This window comes from Rattus norvegicus, chromosome 9, assembly GCF_036323735.1.
Source record: "Rattus norvegicus strain BN/NHsdMcwi chromosome 9, GRCr8, whole genome shotgun sequence".
NCBI classification, from domain to species: domain Eukaryota; kingdom Metazoa; phylum Chordata; class Mammalia; order Rodentia; family Muridae; genus Rattus; species Rattus norvegicus.
In genome coordinates this window covers 21,654,349-21,674,488 of record NC_086027.1, presented here as the reverse complement: position 1 = coordinate 21,674,488, position 20,140 = coordinate 21,654,349, and the positions used below count along the sequence as shown (strand labels likewise).

Sequence of the window (20,140 nt, the reverse complement as noted above, 5' to 3'; positions counted from 1 at the left end):
GTGGGCGGGGTTCTCCGTGGTTCTTAACTTTCTTGTTGGTTTCCCAAAACTGTTGGTCCTCAGACATTCAGACTTGCTGGGGACCTCAGGGAGCTGCTAACCTGTGCAACAGCTAAGGTGGAGGTCATTTGCACTGCAAAGTCCCTGGTACAATGCCACACGACCTATATAGTCAGCAGCCTCAACTGTGCCTCCCAGTCACTGCTGCCCCTGTGCGAGCAAGGCACTGCCTTTGGAGATGCCGTTCTGGGACTGTTAGGAACAAGTCGCACCTTACCCTCGGGCTGGGGTATTGAGTAACAGAAGACAAGCCATGCCTGTGATGGGCAGACTCGTCCCAGGCAGGGTGCCGCACTGTGTTTCCGGACTGTGCTGCTCACCTTTGCTCAGGTCTTCCTCCGTGGGCATGGAGCCTTGGCACACGTGGTAGGAGAGCAGTCTCTGCACGGTGTCAGTCAGTGATCGGAACTGGCTTTTGTCGGGTGTCACAGCATGGGCTTGGTCCCTCTGTAACTGCTGGAGGATGCTTTAAGAGGGAAACAGTGAGTGTTCAGCTAAGGCCACGTTAGGAAACTCATAGGTCAAGATATTTATCAACGGTGCCGTTTCTGTAGTACGTTTTTATTCTGTATGTTGTTGAGCTATGACCCTGACCTCAAAACCAGTAGTTTTTCCACCAGGTCTCAGTGTGTGAGAGACCACGCAATGGCTGACCACTGGCTAGCAACTCTCAGGCCAACACCACTAATTTACATACAAACCGTCTCTCCAGAGAGCCTCTGCCTCTAAAGACAGGGACTCACTTCAAGAATAAAGGAAGATGGGGCTGGGGATTTAGCTCAGTGGTAGAGCGCTTACCTAGGAAGCGCAAGGCCCTGGGTTCGGTCCCCAGCTCCGAAAAAAAGAACCAAAAAAAAAAAAAAAAAAAAAAAAAAAAAAAAAAAAAAAGAATAAAGGAAGAGTGTACTTTATCTCATCTACGGGTCCTGGTGAAAGCAAACTATAGGAAAAGGTGTTGAAAGTGAATCAGTACCCCCGCCTCTTTTCCTGTGCGAGCATGTGTTAAGCCCCACAGCCCGCACACGTAGAGGCCAGAGAGCAGCCTGCAGGAGTCGGCTCTGTCCTTCTACCCTGTGGGCTGCACAATCTGAGCCACCTCTGGCTATCACTTGCTGGGCCATCTCGTGAGGACCCGATCACTGCCTTGTTTTTTGAAACAGGTTCTAAGTGGCCTGGACCTGGCTAACAGGCTCGGCCAGCCGAGATTCCCAGGGACCCACCTATGCTCGCCTCCCAGCCTGGGATTAGAGGAGCTGGCTGGCTGCTGTGCATGGCTTGTTTTCCATACGTCAGAGACTGAACTCTGGTCCGAATTTGCCAACTAAGCCATTGCCCAGCTCTCAAATTCCTTAAAAAGAAAAAAAAATTGTAGCCCTGGCTGGTCTGTCATTTGAAGTACATTTTTAAAAGGAGGAGAAACTCAAGCACTGTGAGTGAGGTGTGTAGTGTTTAGTGAACACAGCCCTGAGGTACTCTGAGGAAAAAGGAATGGAAACAACTCACAAAGCTCCTTTAGTCAGCTGTTTGGCAGCAGGCCTCTTCTGTCCTGAATGACTGTCCACCTAACGAAAACACAGGAAAAAATAATCACAAAATATACTTACAGGGAAAGGTTACTGTCCTCCAAGTGTTTCCCATTATCTGTCAACAAAGACTTCAAAATGCATCCTGCTAAAGACAGAGACCAGCAAGCACACCCACTTCCTAGTAACACAGAGAACCAGGTATGGCTACCGACAGCCGGGCAGCAACTTTAGTTTTTGTTTTCAAAGACAGGGCTTCTCTGTGTAGCCCTGGCTGTCCTGGAACTCAGAGATCTGCCTGCCTCTGCATCCCCAGTGCGGGGACTAAAGATGTGTGCCACCACTGCCCAGCTAGCAACTTTTATTAAGCTATTGATCAACAAATTTAGGGTAAGAAACTAAGGTCTTAGAGAGGTAAACACGAGGCGGCTTTCCTGCCTTTTTAAGACTAGCAGTCTGGAATGCCTTGAGATTTTACACAGTACAAAGTTGGGTCCAACAGCTACAGAAATGGCTTCTTTCGTGCATTCATGACTGGTCCTTATATAAAAACAAACAAAACCCCAACCCTCCCCTATCACCATGAACAGGCACACTTGTTTGTTTTTGAGTTAGCCTTGCCTTGCTGTGACCCCTGGCTGTCCTGGAGCTCATATAAGTCAGGTTGGTCCCGGTTTGTGGGACAGGAACCCCTCTGCCATGGCAACTGTTTTGATTTTCCTTTGTGGAGTGCCAGGGATCGAACCCTGGGACATGTGCTCACCAGGTAAGGGTTAATTACTGATTACACCTTGTGAGTGAGCGGAGAGCCACCGACTACAGGTGGCATCTTCCCATGGAGTGAACAAGGAGGTAAGTGGGCACTGCCACTTTCAGTTTCCTGGCTGAAGACACAACCCGGCCAGCTGCTTCCCACTGCGGCCATCAGCATGTCCCTGCCAGAGACCACCCTCTGCAACAGGGAGCCGGACCGAACCTTCCTTCCTTAATTGCTTTCGTCCAGGATTTTGCTTTCAAAGCTCTATAATCTGCAGCCTTAAGAGTGCAGTGTTTTAAGTGGCTAGCACATGCTGGCTACTGTTCTCTCTCTCTCTCTCTCTCTCTCTCTCTCTCTCTCTCTCTCTCTCTCTCTGTGTGTGTGTGTGTGTGTGTCCTGCACTCTTGGGACTCAATCCCAAGGGTGTAGAGTCTCGGCAAGTGCTTTCCCACTGAGCTATAGGTCTGTTGTTTCCTTTCTGCTGCTGTGGTAAGACTTCTGATCAAAAGCAAGTTTGGGGAGAAAAGCATTTCTTTGGCTTACAGTCTCAGGTTAAGGCCCATAGGTGGAGGAAGTCAGGGAAGAAACTAGCAGAGGCCGTGAAGAGACACTCCTTGCTGGTCTCTTCTTCAGTCGCAGGCTCAGACTTAGCTTTCTTAAACAGCCCAGGTTTACCTGCCCAGAAAATGGTGGCACTCATAGTGGGATGGACCCTCTGTCGACTATGACAGTTAAAGAGAGTTTCTTACAGACATGCTCACTTTACAGAGAGGAAACCTCATCTCTAGGCAATTCCTCAAGGCTTCTGTCTCAGATGACTCTAAGCTGTGCCAAATTGAGAAAACTAGCTAGAACAACTCATAATCAAGCAAGCACATCCATCTATCCATCTGTCCATCCATCTATCCATCCATCCATATGTCCATTTAATATATGTAGGGTACTGGTGTGCATGGCTAGGCATTAAACCCAGGGCCTTGCCCATACTAGGCAAGTGCTCTACATCGTAATCTATGATGGGTTCACAAGGCACCATAAACACATCAGGAACAGCTGTGAGAGATACATCCTGGAAAGGACGTGACCAGGCCTGGCCCGGGGAAGGTCTTCAGCATCCACACTGTGACAAGTGCTTGGAGGCAGACTGGTGGTGTGCACTGTGCTCGATACCAACCACCAAGCCTCCTGAGACCGCACACTCTGCCTACCAGTCAGGAATGGCGCCTGCAAACAGTTTCCTACCTGCACGGCTGTCTGGCTCGGGGAAGATCCAACTGAGTTTTCCTGCTGTGGCTGTGTGGTCCCCAAGGGTGCTGGCATAATTTTGCTTCCACAATCCTGTCCTGTTAGAATGAACACAGAAGACGGAAGTCAGATCCAGCATGTGTTCCGAAAGGCAGTTCTTTTTTTTCTTCTTTCCTTTTTTTTTTTTTTTTTTTTTTGATACGAGGTCTCACTTTTACCCCCATCTGGCCTGGAACTTGCTGAGCAGACCAGGCTGACTTTGAATTTACAGAGACCTGTCCTGCTTCTGCCTCCAGAGTGCAGAGATGAAAGGGCTAGATCACCACAACCAGTCTGAGAGAATTTCTGGATGAATACCTGTTGGGAGGACGGGAGTGGGGGACACCGGTCTCTCGGCTGTGGAGGCAGAGGTAGGCACTATTAAACTCTGGCTGGGTAATAGAACCAACTTAATCCCAGGTAGTGACAGAACTTCGTCTCCCTCTGACAGATACACGTCAGCCTGTATCTGTCATGTCATAACCCACCCAGGCACCACACTTTGTATCAAATGGCAGGGTAGGTGTGTCTCAGTGTTTTCACTTGCTCAAGGCTGTGCGGGCAGAGTCCAGTGATGGCAGGAAACTTGGTATTGTCATTTTTATGGCTCAGTAACTGTTTTCTATATGTAGAGGACAGTTCTTCCTCACCAGCCTAAAAGATGATTCCTGGAGACTACCACCACTTGAAAAAGCAAGCAGCAGGGATAAAGGTCACGCAGCCCAGACAGGCAAAGGGCGTGGACAGAGAAGGCCATCTGGCTGCTGACTGGTTCAGACTGGATGGATCAGGAGTGTGGTTTTTTTAAGACTAGATCAGAAGGCTGAGTCTGGGGCTGAATGACTGGGTTGACAAAGGAGGAAGAGAAGCAGGCAGGACAGAAGCAGAGTGGAACAGGGCAGGGAGGCAGGCAAGGTGGAGAGGCACAAAGCCAGATTAAGTTAGGGGCTGGCTAAGAGACTGCCCCAGCAAACAGGCCAACAGACTTATCCTGTACAGATGTTCTGGGTCTTAATTATTAAACCTCAAATGGGAGCCCAAAAATACACCTGCTGGAAGGGAGCTCTAGAGCCTTTTATTTAACCATGTGTCGAGCTGGTAAGAACAGTCAGTCGCTACACTCATCCTAGTCAAAAGGCTGCTTGTACTCAGTATGGATGGAGTCCAGCAGGTGGTAAGGGCCTTAAGACAGGATACAGCCTACAAACACACACACGCACGCATGCACGCACACGTGGGGATAGTCACAAAGCTGTGTGCCTTGCATAGCCAGGACTCATCCCTCCTCAGAGGCACATTTCTCTATGTAACTTACTGTCATAACTAATGGTACCCTGCAGCCACAGGGCCACACTCTATTCTCTGGGTGGGAAGGGAACAGAGGAAAGGAGTTATCAGGGAGAACTCAGTGATTAGGCAAGATTCAAACAGAACCACTGAAAACGGAGGTGGGCAGAGCGTGCTCCAGCGTGGGCAGAGTGTGCTCCAGCGTGGGAAGACGGGCAGACTGCAGGGTTATCTGCAGCAGGCTCCTCACCTGGCAGTGCTGTGCTCAAGAGCCCAGGGATCTGTGGTTGCCGCAGGCTGTCTGTGGTCTTGGACGTGGGAATGGGGGTGGGAATGGGGGCGGTCTGGTTCAAACACTTCTTCGGAGCCTGTAGAACAAAGAACCAAGAAGGATGTTAATGTATTGTTTTAAGTCCTAATAGATTACTTTTTAAAAGATTTATTTCACGTATATGAGTGATTTGCCCTTGTGTATGCACTGTGTAGGACCGACAACAAGCCCTCTGGCTCTGATTCGTTTAAAGACTATGGTGGTCTGAATGAGAACGGACCCCTAAAGGTCCACTTGGTCACCATGGAGAGCACGAGTATTTGATTTCAGACCTGGGACAAGGCCTGAGGTGCATATTTTACATATCAAAGCAGACTTCCCTCCAGGGGCTGGGCTTTTCCTCCCTGAGAAAGAATCCAGACCTTTGATTTCCTAGCCTTCTTGCTGTCTTCTCTCTTTGTGTGCAAACCCTTCTTTCTCTCTTCCCCACCCCCTTCTTCCCATGGTGATCCCCCCTCTGCCCCCCACCACCTTGGTCCTTGGGACCAGCTTCCCAATAAACCTGCATTTCATATAATCCAATCTGGCTCGAATTGGCTCATTCCACCAGTAGAGAAATAACTTCTCAGATGGGGCCTTGTTGGACATGTGTCACGGAGGTAGGCTTGGAGGTTCCAAAAAGCCCATTCCCTGCCTAAAATTTCTGTCTCTTCCCACTGCCTGTAGGTGCACCAGGCCTGCTGCATGGCACCAAACTTCCCCACCATGATGTCAGTGGACTGAATCTCAGTCCCGATTCCGCGCTTCTGCATTGCTATGATCATGTCTCTTCACAGCAATAAAACACTGATTAAGACAAATATTGTGACAGACCAGTGATACGGATCAGTTAATAAGAGCGCTTGCCTTATTAGAACCCTGGGTTCTGACTCCAGCAGTGCATAAACCCTAGAAAATGGCACACTGATTTTAGCCCTTGGGAGAAACAGGAGGATCATAAGTTCAAGGTCATCAGCTACTCAGCCAGCTCAAGACCAGCCTGAGATACTAGAGATCCTCCTAGAAATTTTGCAGTCCAGCCTGGGCTACAGAGTAAGACAGATACTGTTTTGTTTTTGTTTTTTTTTCTTTTTTCTTTTTTTCGGGGCTGGGGATTGAACCCAGGACCTTGCGCTTCCTAGGCAAGTGCTCTACCACTGAGCCAAATCCCCAGATACTGTTTTTAAAGCAAAAGCAAACAAAAGTTTCCCTGACTCCTGATCTTCACAGCTCCCACCCTGTCAGGAGCCTCTGTTTCTAAGTTGTCCATGCCTACGACCACACTTCCCCCCCCCTCTCTCTATAAATATATATTCATATATTATGTATGTATGAATGTGTGTATGTATGAATGTATGTATGAATGCATGCATGTATGTGTATTTTCCACATTTATTTATTTAAAAGTTGTATCTTATTTTAAATTATGTACATGTGCATCTTGCATATAAGTCAGTGTCCACCTAAGCCAGAGCTGTCAGACGGCCTGCAGTTGGGGTTATAGGTGGCTGTGAGCTGACCCCAGCTGAGTTGCTGGAAGGCAATCTCAGGTCCTCAGCAAGGGCGGTAGGGCTCTTTACTGAGTCATCTCTCCAGCCTGGTTCCCCTTTAAAAACTGTTGACTTATGCTAGGTGGTGGTGGCACACCTTTAATCCCAGCACTCAGGAGGCAGAAGCAGGCATTTCTGAGGTTGAGGCCAGCCTGGTCTACAGAGTGAGTTCCTGGACAGCCAGGGCTACACAGAGAAACCCTGTCTCAAGAAAATGAAAACAAACAACTAAAACAAACAAAAGCCAAACAACTAAAACAAACAAAAGCCCCACAAAATCAATTAGTGATACTGTGTGTGTGTGTTTGTGTGTGTGTTGTGTGTGTGTGTATGAGTGAGTCTGTGTGTATGCAAGTGCATGGTTGTGTACACATGGTGTGCATGTCTGTACATAAACTCAGAGGCCAGAAGAGGGTGGCAGGTGTCTTTCCTGTCACTCTTGGCCTGTTGCTCCAAGGCTGGAGTTCTCTGGGCTGCATCATAGCCATCCTGTAGTTTCCACCCCTCAATGTCAGCATGTGTTGGACTTTAGGCTCCCCACCTGGAGAGCCCAGCCCCCAGCCCTTGTGTTTACACAGCGAGTGCTCTTAACCACTGGGCCATCTCTCCAGCCCTTCTGTTTTTCTGAGAAAGGGCCTCATTGTAAAGCCCAGGCTGGCCTCAGTGTCCCAAGGTCTAGGTCTTCAGGAGCTCTACTCCTTCTCTACCTACAAAAAGAAGTTATTTCACCAGTGTCCCAAGTGTCTAGGTCTTCAGGAGCTCTACTTCTCTACCTACAAAACTCCCCGTTCATCCCCGTCACTATGACAGCCTCAATTATAGTGTACACACTGCTCCATCAATTCCTTTGCGTCCATACGTAGGCCCTCACTTTTATGGCTTGTTTAATACCAGCCGTCCTTTGGCTTCCTCAGGTTGAATGAGCACACCTGAGACTCAGGAACTTCTCTAGAAGTAAGAATGCTCTGTTCTCTCCCTCAGGGAACCTGAATGTCACTGTCAGGATCTGTGCCATCCTTGCTCCTCAACCACGCATGGTAGCCATGCGTGAGCTCTCACTCCACTGTTGGATTCCATGGACTTACCGCCATGTCCACCACTCCAAGGCTAGCACGGTCCTCACTACTTCATACTTAAGTTAATGTGTTGGCTTTTTTGGGATTTTTTGAGAAAGGTCTCACAAAGTCCACGGTGGCTTCAGACCTGCTTTGTAGCCAAGGCTAACCTTGAACTCCTGATCTGGTCTCTACCTGCCAATTCTTAAGAGCCAGGACTGCACACAGGTGTGTGTCCACACCTGGACTGCACACAGGTGTGTGTCCACACTTGGTCCATGACACTGGTTGTTTTGTTTGCTTTTGAGACAGGATCTCACTAGGTAGCCCTGGTTGTCCTATGTAGACCAGGCTGGTCTCAAACTCAACAACATCTGCCTGCATCTGCCTCCTGAGTGCTGGGATTGCATGCTCATCTGGCGTAACTCGGCTTTGACCTCTAAGACCCACAGGATAGGCACCTGACACACCTTTCCCACCCCACATCTTATCTCCTGGACTTGCTTTCCTTGCCCATCTTCTCTTCCTGGCTTTCACTTGTGATTTCTCCTTTCTGGACCAGTCCCCACCCAGACCCTCTGTCTTGTTGGCCTCTGCTGCCCTTTGGAAGGTCCCAGATCAGCAGCCAGCAAGAAGGCTCAGCAAGTGAGGGCTCCTGCCCTCAGGCTTGATAACCGGAGTGTGGTCCCTGGGTCCCTGGGGCTTGGGAGGGGAGAAGAGAACCGGCTCCTGCGAATGGTCCTCTGATCTGTATCCTCCCTGTGGCATGTGCGGCCGCACTCTCTCATAATAAACAGTGGACAGTCCCCGGCCAGTCAGCACTGTCTTCTTTGCTGTCCCATCCTAACACATGTCCATTTGGGACACAGTGTGTGTAGACTGGCTTCTCACTGATCCTGGAACAAGGCTTTATGTTCTAGTGCCTGACGTGTGGCAGTGCTCCGTGCTGAGTACAAAGTGGGGTCATGTGCTTAGTGGTCAGTACAAATGACAAGAACAACAGGTGAAGAGATTCCAGAGGAAAGGAAAACAGTCTCTGAACTCCCAGCGGGTCTCTGGGTGGGAGCACAGGGAGGAGGGCTGCTGAAGCAGGATGGGAAGCGGAAGATTGATACCAGAGCATAGGTTCACAAGCACCATGTGTCCCGTCTACTCAGAGGACCATAGGGGACCAGAGACCTTGAGTGTAGGCCAGCGATGTGTGTCTCCTCTTAGGAGTGGGTAGCTCCCAGAGGACCTGGCTCAGGTCACCAGGCAAAGGCTTTAGGAGGATTAGTGTTGTGGAATCGAGCTGTGAGGAAAGGCTGAAGGCACATCAATCACTCTGACAAGGAACACATCTATGTCTAATGAGGTGACACTAGGGCTGTGCCGACTGTGGGAATGGCTGGCCCTATGCCCTCCACCCGAGCTGCACTTTGGCATGTCTTGGGAGCTTCTGGAAAATGCTGGTGCCTGAAGTGCTTGCTTCAGGCTGTTGAAATCAGAATTTGTGGGGATAAGGGGGGCAGGAATGTCCCCCAGACGCCTCTACTGCACAGCTAAGCTCTGCTTTTCCTGACCTGAAGACAGGCTTAGCCACAGCTGCCTACTGACAGGGCATAGGCAAGGATGACTGGCTGGGCTTCCTCCCAAACGCCTACTTCCCCAGGAGGGCTACCTGCAGCCTGCTGCAGAGTGACTGTGGGAAGGGAGGGAGAGGGGAAGATACCTAGCGGCCCTCCTCCTCCTCTGTGCTGTGGGACTGTCACAGGGCTGCTTATGTGCAGCTTCGAGGAAAGGATTAAAAATAATCTGTTCAAGTCCCAGCACTGTCTTGGTTACTGTCAATATCTCTTCACTCATGGAGAGAATGTTTGAGAGATTTTCACAGAAGAGTCTCAAGCTGGACGTGGTAGTGTCTGTCAGCTGTGGGGAAGAGGAGGCAGGTGGATCTCTGTGAGTGTGAAGCCAGCCTGAGCTTATTAAAAGGGAGGAGAAAGCAAGTCCGTCTAGCTGGACATCTGCAGACACAGGAGGCAGGAGGGAGTAAGGATGGGAGAGAGGCAGGGCTGGAGACCAGGACAGAACTCAGGTCGCTCGCACCTGCACCCTCACACCCAAGGCCATGAGAGTGGGTGCATGCTGGCTCATGGGTCTTGAGGAATTTTAGATCTACTAAATCTTTTGGAGCTCTGAAAAGGTTTGGCCCTATCATAGTTTTGGCTTGGTCACTGACATTTTGATCCAGTCAGAAGACAGCGTAAAGGCTTCGGCTCAAGGGGCTCATGGAGGATGACTGGGTCTCAGTTTGAGGCAAGGCATTCCCAACCAAGCCTTCAGCAGGGAGAAGTGCTTAGTGCAGTAGGAAACCTGTCAGGGTGGAGGGCCTGTGTGAGGGGCCCCAGCGGCTCACCCCTTGGGGCAACTGGAGCATCGAGGGGAAGGAAAGAAGGATATTGGAGGTGTGCACCTGACTGTCTGGACTGGGACAGAGTTGGGAGGCACAGATGAACAGTCGGGGCCAGGAGCTCCTCTGGGCCACACCCAATCACTGGCTCAAGATTCAGGCTTATTACGCTGGTTTATCTACTTTGTCCAAATATTTATTTTTACATTTGTGGGGTATGGGGAGGACATGCTACACGTGTGTGGTGGTCAGAGGGACAACTTCTGGGACTAGGCTCTCTCTTTCCAATGTGTGAATTCCAGAGATTGTACCGTTACCTACTGAGCTACCGTGCAGGACCTCAAGTCTTTTCAAAAATGCTGATTTGGGGGGGGGGGTGAAGTGGGGCTGAATATGGTATATGACTTAAAATTAATCCTAGCACTCAGGAGGCAGAGGCAGGCAGATCTCTGAGTTCAAGGCCAGCCTTTTTTTTTTTTTTTCTCGGAGCTGGGGACCGAACCCAGGGCCTTGCGCTTGCCTAGCAAGCGCTCTACCACTGAGCCAAATCCCCAACCCAAGGCCAGCCTTGTCTATAGAGTGGGTTCCAGGGTAGAAACGTCAGAGCCCCCCCCTGGAACTGGAGTTATAAACAGTTGTGAGCTGTCCCAGGGGGGTGCTGGGAATCGAACTCTGTAAGAGCAGCAAGTGCTCTTAACCACTGGGTTGAAGGTATAAACCACCAATGAGCAAACAACATCTGAATTCTGGGTGGAAATCTATTGTAAAGTGTATTAATGTCTTTACTCAAAGAAATCTAACATTATTTGACTTAGCGCTAAATCTCTTGGGGCAGTAACAACACGAAAGTCAGGAAGCCCCTGTTCTCAGAGGGTGCTGAAGAAGTTACAGGCACAGTCAGTGTTTATAAAGGACTGAGGCGGTGCAGAGGAAAATGTGTTTGTTCTTGTGCACACCATACAGGCACGCAGACCCTTAGTACAAGTAACACAGACACTGCAGAGTCTGGGCTGTGGGAAACAGCAGGGGAACAGTTTCCTGTTGCCTTCCAGTTTCTGTGGCTCTGCAGTCTCTGCATTCTAGAGAGTGGGAAGCAGACTCAGCCCAGGCTCCAGGCTCTGTTAAGCAAGTGGTGGCTGGAAAGCAGGGGAGTGAACATCCTGTTCTCTGTGAGCGTCTGGAGCAGGCTAAGGACCTACCCACACTGATCCAACACCAAGAAATGCAGTCCTCTTGGGTGTTAACAATTAAAAGTATATGACTATTACGTGTGTGCACGTGTGGGCTGGTGTGCATGTGTGCCAGTGTGCATGTGTGAGGTAAGAGGACATCTTTGTGGAATGGCCCTCCCCTCCTTCTACCTTTGCATGGGTTTCAGGGATCAGTTCAGGTAGCTAGGCTTGCTTAGCCATTACTTAACTGTTGAGCTCTCTCACTGGTCCATACTATTAACCATATATGTTATTAAGTGCTGGATGATGAGACTGGAGAGCTGGCTCAGTAGTTTAGGGCACTGACTGCTCTTGCAGAGGGCCAGAGTTCAGTTCCCAGCATCCACCTCGTTGGCTCACAACTGCCTGCAACTCTAGCTCCAGGGGACGGGCATCTCCAGCTACCTCAGGCACCCGTGCTCATATACCTATCCCTACACAAGCACACACATCAACAAGTTAAAAGTAATAAGGCAAATCTTTAAAAAACATTTGCTAAGTTAAAACTTTAACAAACATACACAGTACATACTTCTGATAATGGCGGGGTTTTTTTTGTTTGTTTTGTTTTGTTTGTTTTGTTTTGTTTTGTTTTGTTCATTACAATAGTCTGGGATTTCTATAGAAAATTACGCAGCAATTCTCAAGTGGAGTCACTCTTGGTGCCATGGATTTAACGGCTGGTGACCTAGTTATTGCCCTGCAGTGCGTGCTGCCCCCAAAGCTCTGCCCGCATCCCTTCACTGCAGGACGGAGTTCCCAAAACCTCCAGAGGAACACCCTGGACAAGATACCAACGACCTACTCCCCTCATCCTGAGAAAGTCACAAAAAACTATTCTGAAGCTTCTAGGAGAGGCTTCTTGTTAGCTTCATATACAAGGAATTGGGGAGTCAGCCATATGCTCCCCCCACTTGGGGGGGAGGGGAAATGGCGAAGCTATAGGTGAAGATAATCAATTATAATAAAAATAAAGCAGATCATATGTACTATCTCAAGTTGCATAATGGAGTGCAGTGTCCACAGTGCTTCAGAGAACAGCCTGTGTAGCCATGTCACGTTAAGTACAGAGGCTGTGTCACAGGGAATCTAAAGGTCTAGCAAGAATGGGGCCTGGGGGGCTGGAGAGATGGCTCAGCAGTTAAGAGCACCCGACTGCTCTTCCAGAGGTCATGAGTTCAATTCCCAGCAACCACATGGTGGCTCACAACCATCTGTAAAGAGTTCCGATGCCCTCTTCTGGTGTATCTGAAGACAGCTACAGTGTACTTAAATATAATAAATAAATAAATCTTTAAAAAAAAAAAAAAAAAAAGAATGGGGCCTGGGGAGATGGGGACCGGCAGACTGGTGATGAGCGCGTGACTATTTGGTACCAATCTGTATTTTATCGTCGTACAGACTATGTTTGAGTCAGGGTCTGTAACTCTTGGCCCAGGCTGCATAGAACTTATGACAATCCTTCTCAGCCTCCTGTGTGCTGGAACACACACCAAGGATCCATGGATATAAATGATACCAGAGGAGAAGGGAAACCACCGGAAAACACGATCAGTACAGAACAGCTATGGAAAAGTCCCCACCTGCGGACACTGTGGTAGTGACAGCCACACCTGGGGACACTCTAGTGACAGTCACACCTGGGACACAGTAGTGACAGCCAGGAGTGGCCGCGGAAGGCTAGACTAGTGTAGTCCATCTGAGGGAAATCTGTGTATCTGCAGAGTCTCAAGCATTACTATATTGTAAAAAACTGGGTCTCAGGTAGCCCAGGGTAGCCTCGAGTTCACTATGAAGCCAAGGCTAGTTTTGACTCCTGATGGTCTTTCTTGCTTCCATCTCCCAAGTGCTGGATCACGGGTGTCCCCCCTCCCCCCAGCAGAAGGAAGCACAGGGCGAGACCTGGCAGACAGCCAGTGCTCAGAGTTAACAGTTTCAGGACAAGACCAATCACATGGAGTCTTGAGGACTCAACATCTGAGAGCCCTGAAAATTATAAAATTATCCCCTGAGTTCACTCACAGTAACCCAACCCAGGGACACCATAAAAAATAACAGCTTTGTATTTTTCCAAAACTTGAGGACAAAGAATGACTAGGGAGCACGCATGCGTACATACGTACACACACACACACACACACACACACACACACACACACACACACACACACGGGCTGGCGATATCTCATGATATCTTAGACAGTCAGGGGGCTTGCTGCCAGGTCTGAGCTGAGTCTACTTCCTGGGGCCCAGGCATGGTGAGGAGAGGCCCCATCAGCTCTCCTATGACCCCCACAGTGCTCATGGCATGAGTGTATACCATCCCTCCCTCCAAAATAAATAAGTAGTTGTGCTAAGAAACAAACAAGTAAAAGCAGCAGCAGCAGTCAGGAGAGCCGCTGGAGGCTCTGGAGCTCGGCGCCGAAGAAGAAACAGCCGTGACCACACACACCAGATGCAAGGGCCCTCCTCCTCCTGCAGCCCAGTGCAGACTATAGTAGTTAATATTTGTGAAGTCAACAAAAGCTGAGTCACCTGAGAAGAGAGAGTCCCAGTTCAGGAACCGCTTCCATGAGACGACTGGCCTGTAGGCAAGTCTGTGGGACATTGTCTCACCATTGATGTTGGAGGGCCCAGCCCACTGTGGGCAGTGTCATTCCCTAGGCAGGTGGTTAAGAAACTAGCTGAGGAGTGGGGCCTAGTGGTGCACACCTTTAATCCCAGCACATGGGAGGCAGAGGCAGGGGGATCTCAGTAAGTTTGAGGCCAGCCTGGTCTACAGAGCAAGTTACAGGACAGCCAGAGCTACACAGAGAAACTCTGTCTTGAAACAAAACAAAACAAAAACTAGCTGAGCAAGCCATAGTAAGTAAGCCAGGAAGCAGTGCTTCTCCGCCCTATGCACTGAGCCTGTCTCCAGGGATCCACTCTGAATTACCACACTGGCTTCCCTCATTATGGACTCTGGCGTGAAGTGTAACCCGCTCCTCCTCACGGCGCTCTTGGTCCTAGTGTGTCATCTCAGTGGTAAGACGGTAAGCTAATACAGCAGCCCTGCACAGCTTGTGTGTCAATGTCAGAGGGCCACCGAGGGGCAGCAGCTGTCTTCTACCATGTGGGCCCCAGGGGTCAGACTCAGGTCACCTCACTGGCCCCAAATCCAATTTGATTCCAGATTTTCACTGTAGAGTGGCTAAGGAAGAATGGCCAACCATAAAGCAAAGACCCTAAGTTCTAAGTACATGTCCTCTAAGGTGACAACCGTATTTGAGCAAATGCAACAGGAACTCCCCTGTCACACATGTGCCTGGCACTGACCTGACAGAAGAACTGCTGCTGAGTCCCCGGGGTGCTGCTCAAGGTGCTGGGAGATTTGGAAGCAGAGACTGGAAGACGGTGGGACACACTGACGGGTACCGGAGTTCTGTTTGCCTGTGTCAGCTGGTCTCCCGTAAAGTTTGATCCTGATGCCCCAGACTGTACTGCAGGCCCAAGAGTAGGGTGGGCAGTACTAGCTGAGCTGACGGCGGGGAACCGAGCAGGTCCTGACATGCTGCTCACCGAGGCCATGGTGGCGAAGCCTGGCCTTCCTTGGGAAACACTGCTCTGCCCAGGCGACAGGTGTAGCACAGTTGGTGAGGCCTGCTGCAAGGGCATCTGTCCTCCCACGATCTGAGGAGAGGCATGGTTGACGATCACTGGGCTTCCAGAGGTGGCAAAAGTCTGCCCAGACACCAGCTGGACAGCGGCACTCTGGTTGTTGAGCATCTGTCCGGCATATGGTTGGTTGGTCCTGAGCATGTTAGAAGAATTCCTATTCAACATGACATGCTCTGAGGCCACTTGGCCAGAGATGAGCTGGGAGGGCTGAGTCTGAACAAGTTGCCCATTTATAGTCTGGACATGGTGGACCGAGTTGGAGCTGACAGAAAGGCTTGTGGGTATAAGGAACTGACTTTGGGGTGTGTGAGGCTGGCCCATGGGGGAGTGAATAACAATGCTGCCCCCTGCGCTGCTCACCGCCTGTGAGGTGACAGGCTTCCTCGCGTTCTGTTGGTTGACAATGTTCACAGACATGTGTGGACCAACCACGGAGCCCTGGGGCGAGCTTGCAGAGGCGAAGGAGATCCCTTGCTGGACGTGGTGCTGCTGGAGTCCAAGGCTGTTCACATTGTATGTACTCTGCTGACCCATCTGGATCGGCTTTGGCTGGATATTAATTGGGACTTTATTTGAATTTGGTGCGAGACCCCTTTGAATAATGATGTTATGCACAGGTAGAGATGCTTGAAAATTTGTGCTGTTAAATGGGACGGTGACAGGCTGTGCTCCGGGGCTGGAAGTGGGGTTCCCAAACAAAGAGTTGCCGTTAGGAGTCTGTCTGTGAACCAGAAGCCCCCCACTCACACTGGACGGGGCTTGCTGCCCACTGCCTTTCAATATGATTTGAGAGCCATCTAGGTTATTAATAGTCATCATGGAAGGCTGATTACCAAAGGACCCGATTAACTGAATCTGACCGGAGCCACTGATCTGGCTGCTATTGGGCAAATGCTGGCTGGGAACACTGATCCCCACGTGTTGCATAAAGCCATGCTGTACACCCACTGTATTGCTTGCAAACGATGCTCCGACAGGCACGTGAGTCACCCCGATAGGCTGCAGTGTCTGACCTGAGTAATTAGAAACATTAGAAGCCTGAGTAAAGGATGCTGATGAAGAAGGATGAAGCTGGGCTTGTGCAAACTGTTGGCTCGAGCCTATACTGGCATCCAGATATGCCTCTTCTGCCAGCGTCTGTTCAGTGATATTAGCCTCCTGCAAGGATTTCTGAAGAATGTCAAAGGGTTGGTCCTCACTGAGATCAGGGAGAGGAGAAGACTCAAGTTCATCTTCAAGAAACTGAAGGCTGCTTGCAAGCGGCAGCCCGTCACTGGGCCCTTCTCCGAGCTGGTTACTTACACCTTTGAGGGATGACTTAGGGTCAGCGTTCTAAAAAGCAGAAACAGTGTGTTACAAGGCACATCTAACCTTCAGAAAAGACACTCATAAATCCCACTGCTGAATAAATAAATGTGAATACAAAGTTTAATGATAAGGTTTCAGGGCATGCTGATTTTATAATTGCTGTTATGTTGAAACAAGGTCCTGCTCAGGCTGGTCTGGAACCTGCAGTCCTCCTGGAAAATACAGCTTTCTCCAAACCACTTACTTTCTTTCTCCTGTCTTATTTCTTTAGTTATACTGACTAGTCTGTATGGCTATTGCTTTGACAGATGATTTTATAGGGAACATACAAAAACCTAGCTGAGGTGAGGCTCACGTGTGCTATCTCAGCGCGGACGCTCAGTAGGGATGACCAGGAATTTGAGGTCAGCTTGGGCTGACACGCAGGGTGAGGCCAATCTGAGCCACATTGTGAGACTCTGTCCCACACATAAAGACAAGCTAGACATGCTGGCGCAGGCCTTTAAACCCAGCACTCTGGAGGCAGGAGAGCTCCGTGAGTTAACACCACCACCACCCACCCCTGCCCCCCAAAAAGGAAAAAAAGCATGACCCAGTAGCTCAGAGATAAGAAGTAGATCTCTAGATGCCCTTAGTCATGTCATGTGCCTGTCTACATCTAGTTTCTTGTTTTGTTTTTGAGGCAAGTCTTACGCTGTAGCCCTGGCGTCCTGGAACTCACTATGTAGACTAGGCTGGCCTTGAACTCACAGAGATCCATCCGCCTGCCTATTTCCTGAGCGCTGGGATTAAAGGTGTGTACCACCAGTGCCAGCTAGCCTTCCTTTTTGAGGGGGTGAGTGGGGGTGCTAAGGATTGAACCTGCAACCCCAGCGGTGATATGAATTCCCAGAAATACTTTTTCAGGTTGTTTCCAAGGTTTTATTGGGATTCAGCCCAGGGGGTATATATCCAGACCACCGTACACCAAGGAGTCAAAATGGGTTTGAGGAGCCCTGGGTATCACTCTACTAGATGTCCAAGAAGGTATCTCTACAGTCCCCAGAAGACCAGAGCAGACCAAAGTGAGTCCCATGTAAAATGAATGCCCTTCTGACTTCCTATAAACATTTACTTATTAACACTCTAGTAGTTGGGAAAACTATCTCAAACTAAAAACAAACTCGGGTAATTCCAAAGGAAAAGCCACCCCTTCCCAGATATGCATGTGTGTGTTAGTTATGTCCTGAAGGAACCCCCAGGGAACAGACAATGCATTGGAGGCCACAGTGCAGACCCAGGCGGGGAAGCTGAAGAGAGTAATAGGAGCTAAGACACCTGCAGGGCCCTGCCATCCTCTGTGGCACGGACAGGAAAAGGGTTTTTTAAAGATTTATCTACTTATTTATTTTATTTATATGAGTACACTGTGGCTGTCTTCAGACACACCAGAAGAGGGCATCGGATCTCATTACAGATGGTTGTGAGCCACCATGTGGTTGCTGGGAATTGAACTCAGGACCTCTGGGAGAGCAGTCAGTGCTCTTAACCACTGAGCCATCTCTCCAGGCCTAGAAAAAAGTTTTAACTTGCTGTTCTGGAAAAGGAACCAAAGACATCATGCACGATGAAGGCAAGCTCTATCTACCACAAGCCCCCTCATCCCTCAGGAGTGATTCTGCTCTGTGTACTATACTATAGTCAAAAAGAAACAAAAAGAAAAGGAAAATTAAAAACAGACTGACCAAGCATTCTAGTCCAGTGGTGGTGGCGGTGGCAGTGGCAGACACCTTTAAATATCAACACTTGGGAGTCAGGGGCAGGTGGATCTCTGAGTTCAGGGCCAGCCTGGTGTATAGAGTGAGTTCTAAGACAACCAGGGCTACACAGAGAAACCCTGTCTCAAACAAAACAAAAGAAATGAAATAAATGAAAGAACGAACGAGTATTCTTGTGTGTGGTGGCACACACCTTTAGATCCCAACACTCAGGAGGCAGAGGCAAGCAGATCTCTGTGAGTTTGAAGCCAGCTTATAGGTCTATAGGGCTATAGAGAAAGACCCTGTCTCAAAAAAAAAAGAAGGAAGAAGAAAGAAAGAAAGAAAAAAGCCTTCTGATTTGCAAAACTCTGCGCAGTTCTGAGTCTTCAGCTGGTTGAGTATCAATGGCTGGATGATTAGACAGAAGAGCCAAGGCTGGGCTACCTCACGGCAGGTCTGAAAGAACCATTTGAGAGGTAGTGGGAAGAGCAATTGAGGGGCTGGAGAGAGGGCCCAGTGGTTAAGAGCACTCAGTGAAGGAACCCCTGGGGAACTTATATGTAATGAGTACATCTTTAAAAAGAAAAGCAAAGCAACTGAGAGCCAGGCGGTTATGATCTCTGGAGCAGTGTCAAGGCAGAAGAGAGGCAGGGCGGCCGGCACCCACAACTAGCATGTAGAAGGTCAAGCCTGGGAACTGCTGAGAGTTGGGGGTCATAATGGACTTAGAATGAGCCCAGCCTTAAAAGAGAAGACAGGACGGTGGTGGAGCACCTTTAGTGCTAGCATTTGCGAGGCAGAGGCAGGCGGTGTCTAAGTTCCAGGCCAGCCTGGTCTGCACAGAGAGACACCATCTCACGAGGCTGGGGGTGGGGTTTGGGGATGCAGCTCAGTAGGTAGAGCACTTGCCCAGCATGCATGACGGCTGGAAATGGGTGCCCAGCTCCAAGACAAATAAAAAGGCCACTGAGTCACAAGACTTCCAGGACATCAGCACTGAGGCTTTGAAGCCACCAAAACAGGTCAAGGTTCGTTACATGATGTGATCAGATAATACCACTGAAATACTCGAAAGACTTGAGCATGTCCACAGACTGTGTAAGCCATCGAGGTCCCCAGATGAGGGACACAAGGCTGTAAGGGATGATGCTGAGTCCGTGTTTGGTGACTACATAGCCAAGTGGTCTCTATGAACCGCTGTAAGGTAGTTTGTTATTGTGTTTTCCTACTGAGAAAATAGAATATCATTGAGATTTACAAACCTACCTATGATCAGCATAACTCGTGAGTGTCAGAAGGACAAAGGTTTGGGCAGTCCCATAGCAGACCGTCACGTGTAGAAGAGGAACGCAATGGAAAAGATTAAGGTCATGTAAGTTTAAAGAGCAGCTCTTCATTGTGTGTGCATGGTGTATGTGTGCATATATGGTGTGTGTGTGTGTGTGTGTGTGTGTGTGTGTGTGTGTGTGTGTGTGTGTGTATGTGCATGGTCTATGTGCATGGTGTATGTGTCATGATGTATGCATGATGTATGCATGTGTGGGCCTAGGTGTGCATGGACAGGGACCTAGGTGTCCTGCTGCCTGCCACATGCTGTCTGACTTCGGTGAGCCAGGGCCTCTCACTGAAGCCGCAGCTGGGCTGGCTCCTGTCATGACCCTCAGCCCTGCGGTGGACGCACTTCCGCAGCTAGAAGTTTTATGTGGGTCCTGGGGATTTGAACTCAGGTCCTTCTTCTGGCCCAGCAAGTGCTCCCACCTTGAGGCCTTTCCCCAGCCCCTAAACACAGGGATCTGAAAGAGTCTCCAAGTAAGACTCTAAACTTTCCCATCTTGTCTACATGCCTAGAGCTTAATAGTCTGTGCTGTAGAGGCTGGGGCCTGAGTCAGAATCCTAGCGCTGCACCTCTTGGCTGTGTAAAAATCTCTCTGGGCCTTGGTTTCCTTGTCTATAAGACCGAGTTAATGGTAAAACCACTTCGTGCAAGTACTGTGAGTATCAAATGCA

The 20,140-nt window shown here is 49.5% G+C and overlaps 1 protein-coding gene across 7 annotated transcripts in view; it reads right to left on the bottom strand.

Annotated features, from left to right (window-relative positions):
- Positions 1-20,140, bottom strand: part of Bicral (BICRA like chromatin remodeling complex associated protein) — an 85,100-nt gene that overhangs the window by 8,497 nt on the left and 56,463 nt on the right. For all 7 annotated transcript variants that reach the window (XM_039083177.2, XM_008766846.4, XM_039083178.2 and 4 more), the window contains 5 exons: positions 14,745-16,418; positions 5,162-5,279; positions 3,583-3,683; positions 1,564-1,622; positions 381-526 (listed from right to left, as the gene is read on the bottom strand). In XM_039083177.2, coding sequence (XP_038939105.1) covers positions 381-526; positions 1,564-1,622; positions 3,583-3,683; positions 5,162-5,279; positions 14,745-16,418 — 2,098 coding nt within the window. The remainder of the gene's footprint in view (positions 1-380; positions 527-1,563; positions 1,623-3,582; positions 3,684-5,161; positions 5,280-14,744; positions 16,419-20,140) is intronic.